This window comes from Microcaecilia unicolor, chromosome 13, assembly GCF_901765095.1.
Source record: "Microcaecilia unicolor chromosome 13, aMicUni1.1, whole genome shotgun sequence".
Lineage (NCBI taxonomy): Eukaryota > Metazoa > Chordata > Amphibia > Gymnophiona > Siphonopidae > Microcaecilia > Microcaecilia unicolor.
In genome coordinates this window covers 92,506,002-92,527,813 of record NC_044043.1, presented here as the reverse complement: position 1 = coordinate 92,527,813, position 21,812 = coordinate 92,506,002, and the positions used below count along the sequence as shown (strand labels likewise).

General features: G+C 41.4%; 1 protein-coding gene across 3 annotated transcripts in view; it reads right to left on the bottom strand.

Moving 5' to 3' along the window:
- Positions 1-21,812, bottom strand: part of CAPZB (capping actin protein of muscle Z-line subunit beta) — a 111,736-nt gene that overhangs the window by 26,153 nt on the left and 63,771 nt on the right. For all 3 annotated transcript variants that reach the window (XM_030222299.1, XM_030222297.1, XM_030222298.1), the window contains exons 5-6: positions 9,419-9,560; positions 8,789-8,905 (exon numbers count right to left, since the gene is read on the bottom strand). In XM_030222299.1, coding sequence (XP_030078159.1) covers positions 8,789-8,905; positions 9,419-9,560 — 259 coding nt within the window. The remainder of the gene's footprint in view (positions 1-8,788; positions 8,906-9,418; positions 9,561-21,812) is intronic.

Below are 21,812 nucleotides of genomic sequence, written 5' to 3'. Positions count from 1 at the left end.
GTGGGGTGTCACCATTTGACTCTGCTGATGTGCACACTCCACTCTCAGTTCAGATAAACCAAAAATCTTCCCAAGTATGCACAGGTTTTCCCATGGATACACCTCTGGGGTTCTCCGATTTCTAGCAAAACTTTGGTATCAACTTTCCAGGTCGGGTCATACGTCCAATTTATTCTGTGGACAACCCCTACTAAAGATAAGTAACTGCACTTTCTCAGGCAACAAGCAGGATGAAATCAGTCATACTTGTAGCAACTTCTGTTGCTAACATGTTTATTTTTATTTATAACCCATGGTTCGATGCAAGTTACAAACAATAAATCAGAACAATCCAGAAACATAAAATTACAAGGATGCAAAAGCTAACGATCATTTCCTATTAAAATTCAAAAACAAATGAGTCTTAAGCAAACATCTAAAATGCCCATAGCTTGATACCTGTACTATTAAAGAAGAAATATCTTTACCCAGTTTGGCAGCCTGGTAAAATATTAAAGAATTTACAATTTTCTTCCTTAACATTCCCTTTAAAGACAGAAAAGAAAAACAGATTAGATGATCGTGTCTTACGCATTAAAATGGACAAAACAAAGCAATTTGTTAGATATTGAAGGCCATAACCATGAGATACTTTCTATATCAACGAGGCAAATTTTAAAACAACATGAGCTGCCACCAGCAACTAATGAACTTTGGAATAATACATTGTTAAATGATCAGAGCGTTTAAAGAATAAATCAGCCGCAGTGAAGTATTTTGAATAGTCTGTAACTTTCGAATTAATGTTTGAGAACATCCTAAATAGACTAAATTACAATAGTTCAAAGAACCAACGAACTTCAAAATATTTATGAATACAACGCAATTTGCGCATAAGGAGAAAAGTTTTCTGTACTACCTTATAAACAAAGCTCCATGGTACCTGTTGAATCCAAAGGGGGAGAAAATATAATTCCAATGGTTAATAACAAAGTTGGATTAAGCAGGACCCCCTAAGCCTGTAATCAATAACAGCTTCGGTTTTTTCAGTATTCAATTTCAATCTATGGGCCATCATCCAACATTAAATAGTACTAAACACTGTCTGCAAAACTGGCAACTCCTTGGAAATTTCTGAGTAAATTGGAAGAAGAACAGTTATATCATCTGCATAGTTGAAAGACACAATCTCAAGACTCTCCAATGAAAATCCCAAATCTCAAGACTCTCCAATGAAAATCCCAAAGAATGTCTATATAAATTAAACAATAAAGGGGATCATGGACAACCTTGAGGAACACCACAAACATTGTTCCAACTATCCGACAAATTAGTTGACAATTTAACTCTATATCTGCTAAGAAGAAGAAAACCTTGGAACCAAGAGTTAACAGTTCCTGTAATTCTCACTCCATCTAGTATTTGTAGGAGAACTTCAAAATCTACCAAGTCAAAAGCACTGGTTAAGTCAAATTGGAAGAGCAAAATTTTCTTTACCTCACTTAACCATACCCGAGCTTATCAAGTAATGCACCCATAATGGTTTCCGTACTAAAATTTGAACGGAATCCCAATTGAGAGGAATGAAGGATATGGTGCTGTTCCAAAAAAAAGAGTTGAGTAGCAACAATCCCCTCCATTAATTTAATAAATAGTGGTATTGAGGCAATAGGCCTATAATTTGAAACCATCCCCACTGGGTCCTTGGTGCTTTTCAAAATGGGGGTTATTCCCTAACTTTGAGGGAAATTTGCCTATTGTTGGACCATGTTCTATCTAACCAAAAAGTTGTTGTTTAAATTTTAGCGAAGCTGATTGCATCAATTTTGGAGGACAGCTGTCTAACCAGCAATGTGATTTTACATATTTGTTATAAAGTACATTTATCAATTGTCCCTCTAAAGCAAAAAACTAAGACCAGACTATGGAGTGGGATCCCATCATGTCTAACAGGTATAAAATCTGCTACAACCATGGTGGACAAGGAGGTGCACTATTCCCCCTGAAAAGAGAACTGAACCACCCAGCTTGAGAAGAGAGGTGGTCAACTCAGACTTGAGATTTCTTTATTATATCTAATAACATCTGATTGAGACCACCATCACCACCACGGTTTACAATTCAGTTAAGAAAAGAAAAAGGAGCAGGGTACACCATGGGTACACTTCCATGGAAAGTAGCTGACAAATCAACAGTGTCTAGAGAACTGATCCTGGTAGTCTAGGGAACGAAATGATGACTACCATATGGGATAAACTGCTGACCAGAAAAGGCTGGAACGACAACTAAGCGCTGACAGGGCCAGACTAACTAGGGGAGCAAACAACAGGAATACAACAAATGCTTCTGAGAAGCCATCACTCAATCACCATTGAGAGCTAGAAGAGAAACCCAAGGCTGGCTACTTGGATAAGGAGACAAGCTGTCAGTACTATAAGATAATCGAGAATATCGGTCTGGTAGTCAATCATTTGGTATAACCAATAAAGCAGAAACTTCCATCCATTTACCAAAAAGGATAGTCCTCTAGCACTGCAAGAGAAAGCTTCACCGAGGGCTACTAAACAAACGATTCCTGCAAAATAATCAGATGTGAATTTGGAAGGGGATGGAAGAGAGTTGATCTGTTAATTTATAAAGAAAAGGTTTATTATAGTATGGGAAAACAATGAACCTGCTCAATTAAGATGACTTGAAGACTTCCAGCAGTGCAAAACACTTGAATGATCCGTTTACACCAATTCTCACATCCCAATAAAGCATGCAAGATCATGCAAGAAAGGAGTAAATGCCACTACTGTAATATGAACAAAATTCACGTGTTCCCCTGGGAATCATGGCTGGAGCTGTGCAACTTTTGAAACAATCAAATCAGTCTGCTATGATAGGAGCAGAATCTTTACGACTGAACTGACACGAGCTTCAACGTCCACACTTGCTCGCCAAAGGAATATAAACCATACATATGACCAAGCTATCTGGACGCACAAGAGGAAGCAAGCCTCTACCAAATATAGACGGCGTGAGCCACTGTGAGAATCAGCTGACTTGCTGCAGCTGTGCAAAGGAGTTAGAAAGTGCAGACACAGAAAATAGCATGACTAGCTGTGGAGTATCATGAAGCAGCGTAGAAGCCTGGGTTAAAGTGGTTACTGATGCTGGAGCCATGTCAACCAGCCAAATATTGTTGCAAACACAGTACCGAGTAGACTACTGTAGCTACCATAAGACAGGCAGCAGATAGCCTGTAGATTATTAGTGTGCAAGAGCTGGCTGTTGCATCAGTAATGTTCTACAGCCAGATACTGCTATAGCAGTGCTATACAACACTCCCTTAGCCAAAGCAGACAGCTATATAGCTGACTGTTGTGCCACAGAAGTGCAACACTAGAGAAACGTGCAGCTTGCCATATACTGCCCCATATCCGAGGATTGTGGGTGTATAAGCCCAGTGGCTGCTGTAAAAGCACAGGACAGCAAAACATTGAAGCAGAACTCATTTACTATGGAGAGCAGTGGCCATTAGCATGTTTGGAATGCAGTTCAAAACTAAACTTCTTTAATTTTTTTTTTTATTTTTGGCTTTACCAGGCAAGGTTTGCAATGCCTGTAATTTGAAATAAATAGAAACAGAGAAAAATGTAGGCAGCTAAAGACCCTGTGGCCCATCCAGTCTGCCCATCCATGCCATCTACTCTCCCGATCATTCCCTTAGAGATCATATACTTGTTCCAAGCTCTCTTGAATTCAGATCCTGTTTTTATCTCCACCACTTCCACAGGGAAGTCATTCGACAAATTCACCACCCTTTCCGTGAAGTAGTATTTCCTCAGGTTATTTCTGAATCTATCCCCCTTTTACCTTCATCCTATGTCCCCTCCCCTCATTCCAGGGCTTCCTTTCAATGGAAAAAGACTGGCTTCCTGTGTATTTATGCCGCATAAGCATTTAAATGTCTCTATCATATCTCCCCTCTCCCGCCTTTCTTCCAAAGTGTACATGTTAAGATCTTTAAGTCTGTCCCCATATGCTTTATGACGAAGACCACTGACCATTTTAGTAACTGTCCTCTGGACTGACTCCATCCTGTTACTACCTTTTTGAAGGTGGGATCTCCAGAATTGTACACAATATTCTACATGAGGTCTCACCTCCTTTTTCGTATTGTCCATTCCTCTCCCTATGCACCCAAGCATCCTTCTAGCTTTAGCTGTTGCTTCTACCTATTTGGCCACCTTAAGATCATCACATACGATCACACCCAAGTCCTGCTCCTCTTTCGTGCACAAAAGTTCTTCACCCCCTAATGTACCGGTCCCTTGTTTTTTTTTTCAGCCCAAATACATGACCCTGCATTTTTTAGCATTGAAGCTAAGCTGCTAAATTCCACACCATTCCTCTAGCTTCACTAAGTCCTTCTTCACGTTATCCACACCTGTCTACTCTAGGGCAGATTTTGGTATCATCAGCAAAGAAACAAACCTTACCAGACAAGCCCTTCAGCAATCTTGCTTACAAAAATGATAAAAAAGAACCAGCCCAAGAACTAAACCTTGTGGCACACCACTGATAACATCCTTTTCCTCAGAATGAGCTCCATTTACCACTACCCTCTGTCGCCTTCCACTCAACCAGTTCCTAACCCAGTCAGTCACTTTAGGACCCTTACAGAGGGCACTTTATTAGTCGTCTACGCGGAACCGTGTCAAAGGCTTTGCTAAAATCTAAATACACCACATCTAGCGCTCTTCCTCGATCCAACTCTCTAGTCACCCAGTCAAAGAAATTACTCCGATTTATTTATTGGAATTTGTTCGACAAGACTTGCCTCTAGTGAAACCATAAAGAAGAGCACTACCTACGTAATGCTTAACAGACTATAGAGGAAGAATGAAGAAAATACAGATGAACTCCCCAGAAAATAAATCACTGGGTCTAAAGAGGAAAAGAAGGCTAAAACCGAGAAAAGGTGCTGGAAAGTCTCATTACTAGAGCCAGATGCAACAACTGTGCCCCGAGGGAATTAAGGGCAATTAGACCTCTGCTCTGAAGTAAGTTGCACATGATTTTTTCTTCTTCTTTTTTTTTTTTTAAGCAAATGAGCAAAACTCTGACTAGCTGAAAAGCTCCACAGACTAAATCAATTACAGCTTTTCAAAGAAATGAATGATATGTAATAAAAGCAGACAAGGCTTATCTCCATAGCGAGAAGAAAATAGAGCAGAATGAACTAACTAGAGCAACCTCCCATCGACTGCATTATTACTGCCATCAAAAGAGAACTCCACTGCTCTAAAAGGAGAGAGCGAGCGAGCGATATAAATTAACTAGAGCTACTTCCATCTGGTGCAGGATCGCTGCAATCAGAAGGGAGCTACAGAAGCGTGTTGCAAAAGAAATATCTTAAGTAGCAGAAATCCTAGCTAACCTAGAAAGGACATGCTATTAGCTGCAGACGTAGTAACATAGTAGATGATGGCAGAAAAAGACCTGCACGGTCCATCCAGTCTGCCCAAGAAATGTGCCACTTTTTTGTGTATACCTTACCTTGATTTGTACCTGTCTTTTTCAGGGCACAGACCGTACAAGTCTGCCCAGCACTATCCCCGCCTCCCAACCACCAGCCCCGCCTCCCACTACCGGCTCTGTTAGCCAATCTCGGCTAAGCTCCTGAGGATCCATTTCTTCTGAATAGCATTCCTTTATATTTATCCCATGCATGTTTGAATTCCGTTACCGTTTTCATCTCCACCACCTCCCGCGGGAGGGCATTCCAAGCATCCACCACTCTCTCCGTGAAAAAATACGTCCTGACATTTTTCTTGAGTCTGCCCCCCTTCAATCTCATTTCATGTCCTCTTGTTCTACCGCCTTCGTATCTCCGGAAAAGGTTCGTTTACGGATTAATACCTTTCAAATATTTGTGAAAGGCTAGAGCCCAGCATGAAGCTTAGACTTTGGGAGCCGACTGAAAATACAACGCTGAGGAGAGAAAATAGCTAAAAATGTAGATTTCCCATCACTGCCTATCCTGAGGCAAAACAAGTCCCCAGAGAAAGGATTAGTAAGGTTGGGACCTGAGAACCGAGATGCAGGTTTCCTGCTCTGCTGTAGACCATTGGAAATGAAGCACAGAGAAGCTCAAGCTAGGCACCAACGGAAGAAGAAACAACCAGATAAAACCAGCAGTATTACTTACCCACAAAGGAACATGAAAATATGATTATGCCAGAAACAATTAGTCTTACTGAACAAGGAACTCCTTGAGGTTTTAGGTACTGTCAGTGCTCCAAAACAGCTGCATAACATCATGATGGAGTGTGGGGAGGGACTCAGTCCCACTGAGTGTCACCCAGGTTTCTACTAAATCTTCAGGATAAGCAAAAACCATTAAGAAACCCTCTGGCTCAACTGACACCAGAAACTAAAGGGTCAGGAGCTGACTTGAGAAGCACCAAGGTAGAGCTGTACAGTCCATCCACAGAGACAGAAATCATACTGAACTTGCCATGGCTGTATAGTACCTTTAAGGAGTGACTAACAAAGAACTATTTGTATTCTCTGTCTCCATCCACTGGTCGACAGACATGACCCATTGGTCTGGACTGGTCTGATAGGACACTAAGGAAATTTTTCTTGGTCACTATCATCCAAGCATAACTAAAATAATCATAAGACAAATGTCATAAAGCAATGAGCAGAACTCTGTCCAGATGTGAATGGCAATACTGACTGTTGAAAGTGGTTATTCCCACATATGCAGAGCATTAAATGGTTAAAGAAAGGACAGATGAGGCTTCCCAAACCTGTCCTGGTAGACCACACAGTCAGTCATTTTATGAATAAATATGTACAAGATGAATCTGCACGTGTAGGGTCAACAATACATACAAATTATTTCACACACATCAGCCCCAAATGACTGTTGCCCAGAGCATACCACAGACTTAGTCTATACTCCATATGCATATGGCATTTCCAGGAGTGCACTACTTGAACTGATGCAGCAACTATCTGCTGGAGACAGAGAACTACTGAGGAACTGTGGGCAAAAGCAGTCCCATATAAAGGGGGATATAACCCATCTTAGGCTGGTCTGGCACGGACGATAAGGAAGAATATTTTTTTTTCTCAAGTATTCTCATTATGGATATCCTGAACAGTTTTCCATCGTCACAGGATAATAGGCAAAAAAAAAAAATAACAGGCTTAAACTGCAACAAGAAAAATATATGTTGGACATTAGCAGGAATTTCTAACTGTAGGCTACCATGTTATGGCACCTCTCTTACTAGATGCTTTAAAGAGCAGATTAGACAAATGTTTACCTGGGTTAGACTAGACAAGTCGAATGCTACTTGAATGGGTTGGACTGCATGATTCTGAAGTCCCTTTCAGTCCTCCCTTTCTTTGAGTGTAAAGGTTATACCAATTGCAGCTGAATGCAAGAAGGTACTTGCCCAGGGCACAAAATATCATCCATGGCCTGTTTCATCCACTTCAGTACCACCTCTGTTGTAACAATGGTTTTGTTTAGAGGATATCCCAAGCCTTCTTTTCCAATACTTGCAACACAAATCTTCTTTCTACATAGTGTGGCATATCCCTTAACTAAAATCTACAACGAAAGACCAAAGGATGTAATGATGATGAAGACTGGTGCAGGTATGGATCTATTCTATCTTTGTACTCATTCTAATAGATAATTGCAAATAAATGCTTAGGTCGTATGTAATCACAGGCACAAGATGCCATAACGTTTGAGCCATTATTACATAAAAGAATGGTGACAGTATTAGAGATGAGAATGGCCAGCACTAGCCACTGGAACTGAACATGCATAGGTGGGGAGTCTGTAAGGTTACCATATGTACGGATTTCCCCGGACATGTCCTCCTTTTCAGAAGACTGTCGGGGGGAGGGGGGGGGGGGGGGTCCGGCCGTTTTTTTTCCGGTCAGTCCATTTACTCGGGTTTGCGGGCAAGATGGGGCTTGCCTTCTCCTCCCCCCCCCCCCCCCCCAGCCTACCATAGCGCACCATGGTGGTCTAGTGTCCTCTTCAGGGCATGAAAGAACTCCACTCTTTCCTGCCCACTGACCTCCCTGCTACTACTGCTTCTTGAAAATGGTTGCTGAGACTTCAAGCGGAGGCCTCACAAGGCTTTGTGGAAGTTTTGCGAGGCCACCGCTTGATGTCTCGGCAGCCATTTTCAAGAAGAGGTGGCAGTGGGTCGGAAAGAGTGGGGTTCTTTCCTTCCCTGAAGAGGCCACTAGACCATCGGGGCTGCAAGGTAAGGATGGGAGGGGAGGGAGAGAAGAGGGCAAGCTGCTCATGGATGGGAGGGAGAGAAGGGGGCAGCTGTTTGTGGATGGGAGGAAAGGAAGATGAGAGGAAGACATGCTGTACATGGAGGGGAGGGAAGGAAAGAGAAAAGGGGGAAATGCACATGGATAGAAGAGAATGGAGAGGAGAGGGGGACGTGCTGCTCATGGATGGGAGGGAAAGGAAGGGAACATGATGCTCATGGATAGGAGGGAAAGGAAGGGAACATGATGCTCATGGATAGGAGGGAAAGGGGGAACATGCATTTGTTACTTTTAACAGTATTTTCAGTGCTTACAGAATCTGGCTTCTTTGGGGGAATCAAGGTGACTGTGTGGCTGGGGTGGGGCCAGGGTGGAATTTTATTTTTTGTGTCCTTTTTTATCTCCGCAAATATGGTAACCCTAGGAGTCAGTCTGTCACTGTACCCATATGCTGATCTCAGAAGCATCCATCATTTGAGTATTTATGGGACTAGCTTTATACCTGTCTAGTGAGGCTGCCTCCAAGGTTCATGGTGCCCGATCCAGTCTTATTGGTTTGCAGCCAAAGCATCACTGTGGATGTTAGCTTGTAATGTGCAGTGCGACCACTTGACTTTTCCTGAAACAGAGACAAGGCAACCAAATTAAAAAAAATATCAAAGAAAAAAACCATGATGGGCTTGGAGCAGAAGCTACTGTGTTCACAGCAGGGACAGCTAACAAAGAAATTTTTAGAGCCCAAAAATGTAATTTATGTCTCCAAAAACAAAGGGAGGTGGGTTAAAGATATTCCCTCAAAGCAACGGTGTACCCCTCCATCCCAACTCCCTATTTTCCTGCCTAATGAACTGCCCGTCTGCTGCTTTTTTTTTTTTTTTTTAATAAAGAACATGCAGGCACAGAATGAAGTCTTTCTTTCAGTCCCTTTGGGAGCATACTTTTGATTACCACTCTGACTTATCTTTCTCCAAATCACTTCAGGGTATTTTCCAGCTAAGAACAGCTTGAGCTGTAAGCACTTTCTTCTGAACACACTGGGGGGCATTGTCTGGAAGAACACCTGTGCTTGGTTTAGGCTCAGCAGAGACCTTGCCGTTTGCCGTTTCTCTGTTCATGAGCTCCGCTATCTTACCTGAACTTCCACAACATGGATCGAGTCCCAGCAGCCTTTAATTTTCTTTGAGCCATCGCCAGCTTTCTTGATCAGTATAACCCCTGCAAAGCCATGGTCCAAATCCCAAAGGTACACAGAGGATACCCCCCCTTCAAAATACCTGCAAGACAGCACATGTGGGCATTACTGACAGAGAACAAAGTTATTTTGAACTACGATTAAAACAAATGAAAAAGCCAGATACAAAATATTGCTATGCCCATCCACTGAGGTGATCAACAAAGCCCAGCAGTACACCGTCTGACTTCAATTAAGCTCAGCAGAGCAGCCATAAATGCTGCCAAGAGAGCAGGGAGATAGTAGATGGAGGATTTATATGTCAGTTTTCCTCAGCTTTCATCTCTGACTTAGCGCATCTTTTCCTTTTTCGGCTAGTTAAGCAACATTTAAAAAGACACACGCAAGTGGATGTGAACACCAACTGTGTTTCCTGTATCTTATGAAATGTGCATGTTTGCAGTTCACGCACCAAGCGCATGTATTGCATGTGTGCAGTTTCTAGGAATTATGTACAGGTTAAGCATACCTGTAAGTCTATGCCTTGGGCACTAACCACAAGTGTCAAGTGACTGCACTGTGTGAATATGGGGGGGGGGGGGGGGGGGGGGGGGGGGGGGGGGGGGACAGAGGTTTTGTTCCATGCCCTAAGAGTATTGGGACAAACAAAGCTGTAGTTAGTTCACTACTTCCAACGTGTGGGAAATACACAAAACCTTGAGTACCACTGAGTGTTAGTATGCTTATAAAATACCCAGAGACATTCTTGTTGATACTTTGGTTACTCTCAAGCACTATTTACTGGGCTGGAAGGGGAACCCTCATTGGTGCTGGTGCACTTAAAGGGGCTGCCAGGTGGCATTCCTTCTGTATTCCCGTCCCTGGACCTGAGCACACCAAATACAGCTAGGTTTAAAATGAAAAGTATTCTATTTTCATTCTTTTTGTTGCTTGGATTTTAAGATAAATTGGATATGAAAAACATAAAAAGTTGACATAAGTTCACTACACTGGAAGTTTTTGAGTCGCTAAAGGGTAAAGGAAAATCACCTCTTGGAAACATGAAAATTGATGACCAAGAGCTTAAGATCCATCTTGCCTGCCCATTTTCCCTACCTGCTACAATACCGCAGACTTTACTTCATCTCTGGCTGTATCCTTATTTCTCCACCACTAAGGACCTTCTGGGCTTGCCCCATGCTTCCTTCAATTCCATTACACACTTTGCTCCAAGCACCACCTCCCATGAGGAAGCTGTTCCATTAATCTACCACCTCATTCCTTATGAGGAGCAGAATTTAGGTGGAAAGTGCCAAGAATTCAAGAGCCTGTCTCTGGCTGATCTAATTGCTTTGCACTAGTCTTTGACAATATATCTGCAGTATTAGACAAGAACCAGAAACTCACATATTTAATGCTGAAAACATTTATGGGAGGCTCTCTCCCATAAGCTTGCTTGCCTCTCATTCCCCATTAAAGGAAATAACAGAACCACCAAGAACCAATTACAACCCGATACAAGGTCCTGGATCTGTGTACTCTAATCAATATCTTATGACTTCTAGCTGCTTCCTAAGGTGCCTTTCTGTATAGCTGCCATTGATTACTTTTCACAGTCTCACAAGTCAGGGGTGCTATTATCATCGGTATAATGCACATCAGATGTACAGAGAAGCCGGGTCGGGATTATCGGCTGAAGGTGGGGCCGGGGAGGCATAAGTGCTGATGTGACAAGGTAAGCCAGTTCTTTAAGAAGGTGGCTCCTACTCTTCAGAACTCGCAGACATGCAGCGGTGCTTTGAGCAAGGCGCGATCTCATGCTGCAGCCCCAGGCACCGGATACATATGTGGAAGGAGTCCGATAGTGCCATATTTTCCCTCATTGTAGGTATTTTCTTTTTTAACCAGGCTTTCACGTGGGGTCAGTCTTGTCCTTTAGTCTGGGGTTGTCTTTAGGTTTTGAGTATTTACAATCCAGCATCAACAGAAGGCGCAGAATCCATCTGTAGGCTAGAAGCGGATGAAACAGACTGGCACATGGGTGCTTTAGTAGCAGTTAGTACCAGGTGGGCAAGTTCACACATGCTTAGAATGGTCTTCCACACTTTTCTGGGTTCTAGCGAGCAGATCCAAACTGGCGCCGTCAAGCGATGAATTCACCTATGTATGGCTGCCTTTTCCTGCTGTTCACAGAGATCAACTGTATAACTTATTTATTTTATTACATTTGTACGCTGCGCTTTCCCACACATAGCAGGTTCAATGCGGCTTACATAGTAAATAGTAAATGGAATTACAAAGATTTGTAAAGAGAATATTACAAACTGTAGTAAACATAGTAATAGAGAGGCCTTGAAAATATGCGGGTTGAACATAGAAAGGTGCAACAAAGGTAGGATAAGCAGAAGAAAAGAGATTGGGAGGGATGTGGTATAGGGAGGAAGGTAAAGAAAAGACTGGGCATGAAGGAGCTTGGGAGACATGGTCTAAAATATAATCATCGTTGAAGCAGGAGTCGTGCGGGTGGGTTGTAAGTTTAAGTCAGGTTGTTTGGGTACGCTTGCTAATGCAAATCAGATGTACAGAGACACACTGTAGATAGTCCCTACTCACTGGAGCTTGCTAGAAATGTATGCATAGGCTGTGATAAACATTTGCTCATCCTACATGAAATCAAGCTTTTGATTTAAATACCAAACAGAAAACGCACATTACCACGTTCTCACAATCAAGTCACGTCTGTTGGGAGCTGGCCAGCTAAGTCCTTACTCTGGCACAGTCTATCATCATCTACTGGGTCTATTACAGCATGCCTGTTCAGTGCTGCGACTGCCTTTCTACACTTCTGTAACAGATCTTGAAACACGTGTCATAGGATTGTTATGCTTTTGCATTGCACACAGGGTCTCGCATCAGTTGGTTACAACAAGTTTACAAAATTCCAATCCAGTTTATTATTTTTTGTTTGCTGTGTGCAGGGAAAAAAAAAAAAAAGATCTGCACTACATTTTGCAACTGTCATTTGACAATTTTGGACTCTTGTGGTATATGAGGTAGGATACAGTGTGATATCTTCTGGCACTATATTGTTGAATGCCTGATAGTCTATCTCCATGCAAATCAACACCTCCATTCTGCTCTTCTTTCTGTTCCAAGAACATAGGAAGTGCCATCCTTAGTCAGAACAATTGTTCATGGACCCAGCACCCTGTTTCCAACAGTGGCCAACCTACATCAATGAATACATTTGATTCCTTTTCTGTAGCTCACATCCACTTGGCTAATTACCATGAATGGAACTGTCTTCCAGAAACTTATCCGAACCACTAAAACGTCCTTATTTTCTACATTTTCAAACTAGCTGTGCACTTACCCTTTTCAATACACTTTCTATACCATTCATTTCTACAGTAGGATGTGCTAAATACGGCAGAGGCAAGTACTCCAAAGTTGTAAAATTTCCAAGGGAAACACGACGGCTAGAACCGTAGACCCTTTAAACCCCCAACCACCAGTTATCTGTACATACGTCAGGCTGTTAGCTAGTGGAAATTAGTAGAAAAGCAATAACTGAAGTAATTACCTTCAAATTGTTGGAATGTATTGTATTTTGCATGCATTGCCTGTCACCTATTATTTCTCTGTGATTACTCTGTGACCTCTGATGTGAATTACTTAGAGAGGTCACACAGCTATGCAACTTCCTGTGGGGGTTACACACAGCAGACACAGCAGATGCAGCACATGGAGCACATGGAGCTCATGATCTCTCCTAACCTGAGAGGATCTATGGTGGTGTGAGCATCCATTACCATCTAAGCACATGGAAGGAGCTGATAATACAAATGTATAGTAATATGTATATATAAGCCTGTCTGATTATAATCTAACTACAAACTGTGAGTAAACAGATGTTTTGTTACTTCAACTTTAAAGTGACTCAGCAGTGAATTATTCAGGGGTGAATGAGAGAGAGATGAAGAAAGAAATTAACATTTCTAAAGCTGAAGCTGTGTGTACTAAAATCTGCTAATTATTTACTACAAATAATCCAACAAAAGGGTTATGGGCCCAGGGCCCAGGAATTGAAAAAGAAGAGAAATATTACCAGGCAGAAAAAAAGGCCACATTTTTCTCTTAAGTTTTAAAGGAAAGATTCAGTCTGTCTCTCTCTCCCCCCACACAGCAGACAGAAGGCTAAGAAAATGGCTGAGGGAAGAAATTCACCATTTTTCTATTCTCTCAAGGTGCCTAAATTAACTGAGTTTAATTATCGGCAGTGGGAACTAAGATTCATATGTCTCCTTCGAGCAAAAAGATTAAATATATGCTTAGACCAAGACAGAACAGCTGAAAATATGGCTGAATGGGACAATGCAAACTATTATGTGAAGTGCATGCTTTTGGAAGCTCTCTCAGAGAAACAAGCCATATTAGTGGAGGGAAAAGATACACCAAAGGACATTTTATATAAACTGAGAACTATGTATGCAACTACATATGCAAAGCAGCAACCAATTTGGCTGGCAGAGTTGAATGAAACCAAATTAAGGGATAAAAGTAAATGTAATGATCACATTATGCATCTTATGTCTTCATTTCAAAAGCTAGAACTTTCTGGAATTCCCATGTGTGATGCATTGAAAAGAGCATTTCTTTTACCTCACTATCAAAGAAGTTTGATGTTTTTAGGTCTGTAAATGAGGCCATTGAAGGGCAATCTTTTGAACAGGCAACATCAAAACTAAGGCAGGAATGCATAATAAATGATTCTGAGGAGATGTGTTCTCAAAGCAAGTCAGAGAGAAATGAAACAAATTTCTGGGCAAAGAACAGAGGAAGGCGGAGCTATGGGAAAACTCCACCCAAGGGCAAGCTGATTTGCTACTCATGTGGAAAGGAGGGACATGTATCTAAATGGTGTAAGGAAACACAAAACACTCCCTCTAGCTCACCTAAGCCAATGGAACTAAAGAATTTTCAAACCAGGAAATGTATGAAGGACAAAGATAAACACAAGGGCTTTCTAATGGCAGAAAAATCTTTGACTATGGTAAATAATAATTCAAATGAAAGTACTTGGATTTTGGATTCGGGGAGCACATGCCATTTAACCAATTGTAAGGATTTCTTTCAGGAAATGTGTCCAGAGGAAGGTATTCTTAAAACTGCAAACGCAGGGACTGCTAAGATCCAAGCAAAAGGTATTGGATTCTTAAAATGCAAAGTGTCTAATGAAGTTAAAGAAATTCCTGTAAGTGATGTCTTGTATATTCCCCAAGCAGTTTGTAATATGCTTAGTGTATCTACATTAGATAAGAAGGGATTTGTGATTCATTTTGAAAACAGTAAGTGCACAATCTCTAAAAATGATGAAGTGTATGCTGAAGCTTTTATGCATAATGATGTTTATAAGCTGAACATTTCAGGTGAAGCCTCACATATGGCGCAAGTAAGGAAGAATGATGGTAAATGTAGTCTGGAAATCTGGCACAGCCGCCTGGGACATCGTGATTCTAAGGTGATCCAGGATCTTTACAGTAAGCAACTGGCCACTGGCATTCAGATAAGTGCAGATGCTGGTAAAATGGAGAAATGCATAGACTGTGTTACTCAAAAAGGTGTGAGACCCTCATTTCCTGCATACACAGGAAATAGGAGTAATAAAGTACTGGACTTAATACACAGTGACTTATGTGGACCATTTAATATCCCATCATTGGGAAATAACAGATTTGTGCTGATATTCTTGGATGATTTCTCTAGATATTGTGTGGCCTATTTGCTGAAAGAAAAAAGTCAAGTCACAGACATGCTGAAGAAATACGTAGCCATGGTGAGCAATAAATTTGAAAGAAAACCAAAGGTTCTTCAGACCGACAATGGTGGTGAGTTCACTTCACAAAGCATGCGCACATTTCTAGAACAAGAAGGCATTCAGCATATCACAACAGTAGCTTATACACCAGAGCAAAATTCTGTTGCAGAGAGAAAATTTAGGTCACTTGTGGAAATGACCAGATGTATGCCGTCAGATAGCAATCTCCCTAAAAGACTATGGGGGGAAGCCATTCTCACAGCAGTGTACCTACAAAACAGAATGCCAACTAAAGGCGCTGAGCGCACACCACATGAGACATGGCATGGTAGGAAGCCAAACCTGTCACACATAAGAACATTTGGAAGTACAGCATATGCTCATGTACCAAAGCAAAGAAGGCATAAGCTGGATTCCACAACAGAAAGGGGCATTTTAGTTGGCTATGCTCCAGGACACAAAGGATATAGAATTTGAATCTGAAAACTGGCATTGTTGGCATAAGACATGTTACATATTTTGATGAAAACAAAAGGGTTGATAAAGGCTGGATTATCCCAGATGAGCCTTATCATCCAGAATATGAAACTAGAACCATAATAGACATGCCAGTGTATATAAATGCCATACCAAGGCAGATGTCTGAAAGCAACTCACCTGTATCTAACGAGGAACAGGCAGAGGAAACAGACACAGAAAGGATCATTGAAGAAGACAGTACAGTTGGAGAAGGGGAATCAATTGGAGAAGGACTCTCAGATTTAGAGGATGCGGAAAGGTCAGACCAACCTGTTGTCAGACGCTCATCCAGGGAAAACAAAGGTGTTCCACCCCCAAGACTGTCTTACTTAACAAAGTCAGCAGAAGCTCAAGAGCCCTTAACATGGGATGAGATTGAGAAAATGTCAGCAGAAGAAGCTGCTGAATGGCATAAAGCTGCACAAGAAGAAATTGATGCATTGGATAAAAATAATACTTGGATTCTTACAAAATTACCTCCTGGCAAGAAAGCTATAGGATGCAAATGGGTATTCAAGTTAAAAAGGAATGCACAAGGAAAAGTGGAAAGGTATAAAGCCAGATTAGTGGCAAAGGGATATCTTCAAAAATATGGAGAAGATTTTGATGAAGTGTTTGCACCTGTAGTGAAACACACGACAATCAGAACACTTCTGAGCATTGCAGTCTCAAAAGGCATGCAAGTCAACCACATTGATGTGAAAACAGCGTTTCTTCACGGAGATATAACTGAAGACTTGTACATGGAACAGCCAACAGGTTTCATAAATACAAAACAAAGACAGCTAGTGTGTAAATTAAACAAAGGTCTTTATGGATTAAAGCAAAGTGCAGAATGTTGGAATGAAAAATTGCATGAAATATTGACAAATTTAGGATTTAAGCAAGGTGAAGCAGATAAATGTTTGTACACTAGGTGCACAAATGGACAATATGCATACATTTTAGCTTTTGTTGATGATCTGCTCATTGCAAGCAAAAGTGAGCAAGAGTACAAGGACATTGTAAAATGTTTAAACCACAATGTTGAGATAAAAGAACTTGGTAATGTGTCATACTATCTTGGTATAGAAATTGAGAAACAAAATGATGGTTCTTATCTTCTAAGCCAGAAGCAGAAAATAAATGAGCTTATTGAAAGTTTAGGTATGCAAGATGCCCAAGTTGTAAGCACTCCCATGATCACTGATTTTCTGAAGGATGAAACAGTAAGAGAACCTTTACCAGATAACATCCAATATAGATCAGCCATAGGTAAGCTTTTATATCTAGCTACCACATACAGGGCTGATATAGCAAATGCAGTAGGAATTTTGAGCAGAAGGGTCAGCTCACCTACCAAATCAGATTGGACTGCAGTTAAAAGGATGGTAAGGTATTTAAAGGGTACCATTGATTGTAAATTAAAGATTTCAGCCAATAGTAATCCAAAACTAATATGTTACTGTGATTCAGATTGGGCAGGGGATCATTCTAATTATAAATCCACAAGTGGATATGTGTTTATGTATGGAAATGTACAAATTTCATGGGCCAGTCATAAACAAAGTATTGTGAGTTTGTCTTCTATAGAAGCTGAATATGTGGCCGTATCGGAAGCGTGCAGAGAACTGATGTGGATTGAAAAACTTTTGCTGGATTTCGGAATAGCTGAAAAGAGACCAATCCAGATAATGGAAGATAATCAGAGCTGCATCCGACTGTCACAGAATGACAAGGTTCAGTCACGCACCAAGCACATCGCAACGAAATACCACAACGTGCGAGAGTTGGCGAAAGAAGGGGTCATCAGTCTACACTATTGTCACACCAGTGAGATGACAGCTGACATCATGACCAAACCGTTACCCAGAGAACATTTTGTGAATCTGCGTATAAAGCTTGGACTTTGTATGAATAAATAATTGCATGACAGTTATGCATGAGAAGGGGTTTGTTGGAATGTATTGTATTTTGCATGCATTGCCTGTCACCTATTATTTCTCTGTGATTACTCTGTGACCTCTGATGTGAATTACTTAGAGAGGTCACACAGCTATGCAACTTCCTGTGGGGGTTACACACAGCAGACACAGCAGATGCAGCACATGGAGCACATGGAGCTCATGATCTCTCCTAACCTGAGAGGATCTATGGTGGTGTGAGCATCCATTACCATCTAAGCACATGGAAGGAGCTGATAATACAAATGTATAGTAATATGTATATATAAGCCTGTCTGATTATAATCTAACTACAAACTGTGAGTAAACAGATGTTTTGTTACTTCAACTTTAAAGTGACTCAGCAGTGAATTATTCAGGGGTGAATGAGAGAGAGATGAAGAAAGAAATTAACATTTCTAAAGCTGAAGCTGTGTGTACTAAAATCTGCTAATTATTTACTACAAATAATCCAACACAAATGATGGCAACCATAAGCCTCTTAACCTGAGGAGGAACCGGAAGTCCCTCCTAACTCAAAATCACAAAAAAACTGAACATAGGGTTTCTTCAGAGCCATTATAAACAAATAATGTTTTGCTACCAAAGCCAAAGGTCCATCACCAAAAGAACACACAGTTGCTTTCACAGCACAGTCCACTATCACTTGAGACTCTCAAGGAAACATAGAGAGGTACTGTACAACTATTTATTTATTTATTTATTGCATTTGTACCTCACATTTTCCCACCTATTTGAAGGCTCAATGTGGCTTACATAGTACCGTCAAAGGCGTTTGCCCAGTCGGTGGATAACAAATACAAAGTTGTACAGTGATCGTATGAGCTATAAGTGGAGGGTCGGAATGGATGAAGATTGCGTGATGTCCTGTTCGATCATAGTCATGCTGTGTTGGTAGGTGAAGAGGGTTACGTGGGGTCGTTGGGGTAGGCCTTTTTGAAGAGGTAGGTTTTCAGTGACTTCCTGAAGTTCAAGTGGTCGTGGATGTTTTCACAGCTTTTGGGAGCCCATTCCATACCTGTGCGCTTATGTAGGAGAAGCCGGCTGCGTAAGTTGTTTTGTATTTCAGTCCTTTGCTATGAAGAGAGAGAAACACCCAAAACAAAATTTCAAACTTTAATGGGTCAATTCGAACAAAGATGTAGTGACCAAGACTCTTTTAGAGCTTATTCCTATTCAGTGCCTCCCCACATTTCCCTGCTCCTTGATAACTGTGTTCCAACAAGAAAAACAAAACAAGTGCAAACGAAGATCTTCTTACCTACTGGCCTTTGACCCTCCTAGCATTAAAAACAGGGGAGCGAGAAAAAGCAATGATTTTGATGTGGTTCACATTATATAGAGTTCTGCATGAAAGACTTCTAAGGGCATTTTAAGAATGCACTAAAATTGTACTGGAGACCACATAAAGCCTAGCAAAGAGGATCCTGCCAGAACTAACATCGTACACATGGAAATATTCTAGCCACCCTTTGTATACTTAATGACTCAAATAGTATTAATAAAGCTCCAAATCCCAATATGCTATTTGAAAGCTACTCTGCCACTGCCAGGCTGGATTTCTGAATCTTTCCACATTATGGCAGCCATTTGCCCGGATGAAGACTGGGACAGATGAGAACCCAGCAACCGCTGCTTTGTAAACTGCAAAGCCCAGTCAAAGTTTCCACATTTCCTGCACTTCTGGAGCTTCGCAGGTGATGAATTTACAAAATGTAGATCTTGACAATGATATAATGGTCTAAAAATGTTAAAGTAAGGTTTGTGCTACTGATGCTGAAACTTTAAAAGCATAATGTAGAAGATTACAATCTTGTCCGAATGTTTATTACTGCTTTTGGCCAGTAAGAATTCCAGGCTCTAAGGCTACAACACTGTACACCTTCATTTGTGAATACTGCTCCCCCACCCCACAACACTTTTACCACAGCCTGCCCACACTCCCTCTCCTACTGCCTCTTCCCCAAGAAAACACCAGTTATTTTGTAGTGACAACTGCTGCACCTTTACAAGTATGTGCATTTCCCATCAAAACATCAGGACTCAAAATGTTGCCATTTTATAAAGTATCATAAATCATAAGTACATAAGTAGTGCCATACTGGGAAAGACCAAAGGTCCATCTAGCCCAGCATCCTGTCACCGACAGTGGCCAATCCAGGTCAAGGGCACCTGGCACGCTCCCCAAACGTAAAAACATTCCAGACAAGTTATACCTAAAAATGCGGAATTTTTCCAAGTCCATTTAATAGCGGTCTATGGACTTGTCCTTTAGGAATCTATCTAACCCCTTTTTAAACTCCGTCAAGCTAACCGCCCGTACCACGTTCTCCGGCAACGAATTCCAGAGTCTAATTACACGTTGGGTGAAGAAAAATTTTCTCCGATTCGTTTTAAATTTACCACACTGTAGCTTCAACTCATGCCCTCTAGTCCTAGTATTTTTGGATAGCGTGAACAGTCGCTTCACATCCACCCGATCCATTCCACTCATTATTTTATACACTTCTATCATATCTCCCCTCAGCCGTCTCTTCTCCAAGCTGAAAAGCCCTAGCCTTCTCAGCCTCTCTTCATAGGAAAGTCGTCCCATCCCCACTATCATTTTCGTCGCCCTTCGCTGTACCTTTTCCAATTCTACTATATCTTTTTTGAGATACGGAGACCAGTACTGAACACAATACTCCAGGTGCGGTCGCACCATGGAGCGATACAACGGCATTATAACATCCGCACACCTGGACTCCATACCCTTCCTAATAACACCCAACATTCTATTTGCTTTCCTAGCCGCAGCAGCACACTGAGCAGAAGGTTTCAGCGTATCATAAATCCCTTTTCACTTTCTGACCACAAACTCATTCTTGAATTGAGAAGGAAGTATGCCTCATTCTGCACAGGCCAATATATATATAGATCTTACATCTCCTCATTCTTCTTTCAACATCCATCATATAAAATTCCTAAAGGATGCAATGAAAATACTTAAAAAAGGTAAAAGCTGTCTGGGTAGTATGTGTGGCTGTTTTTCCAAACCACAAGTTAAATAACACATCCCCATAACCTGTCTGTGGGCTTCAGGGAGGTATTTGGCAAAAATGTGTTTTAGTCCAGGTGCAACTACCCCCTTCAGCAAACATGCCAATTCCCTTAGGCATTTCCAGTTCTAATTCCAGTTACTCTTAACACATCTGGAGAGCAACTGCTGGACTTATCTGACTGCTTGCCTGAAGTAAAGAGCAATAGGCATTACAGAGCAAGATGGCGCTCAACACTTCAGCTATGGCTGATCTCCTGTGTGGAAGGGAGACCATCTTGGATCTTCTTACCATCATAATGACCGGGTAACAAAAAAAACAGCCACTTCTTTAGTTGTAATCCAGAGTCTCATATCCCTGCTGACAGAAACAACTGACTGTAGCAGTAGGGTGGACTGAGACACACTTACACCCATGAACCAGAACAGAATTGGGCTAATATTCAAAGGCAATTGGCGAACACGTTAATTTGCTTATCTGTATAGTACAGGACAATTTAAATTGCTCAGAAGTCAGATATTACCCATATAATTATCGCCCGATAAGGGAAGGCCAACAACTTCTATTTACTGGTGATAACTGGCTGCTAAACAGATTACGCATACATTTAGTTTAGAAGAAAAGAGCAGACCTTGCTTTTCTCCAATAGTCTTTAATTGGTTGTTTAAAGCTCCCAGGACCTACAATCAAGTGCCTGACATAGCCGTGTTTCACCAGAAGTACAGGCTGCGTCAGAGGCAATAGAAACCAGCTGGCGTTAAAACTACAAATTCCACCCATGTTGATTAATGTGTCTCTTCCTGGGTCCATTTGAAACAGCTGAGGGGAGAGGTTATTGCGTTTGTTTGTCTCCGAAATAAAATAATAGCTTCATGTACTGTTCGGATGGAGCGACAACTGCAAAAGGTCAACTGTTAAAGGTAAAAGCGTCAATAAGCTCACAATCCAACCCCCTAAAATCGGGAGCTTTTGCTGTCTATGCAGACATCCCTTAACACCCTAATTCATGAGCACACTACTCGAGGTCTTCTCTACAG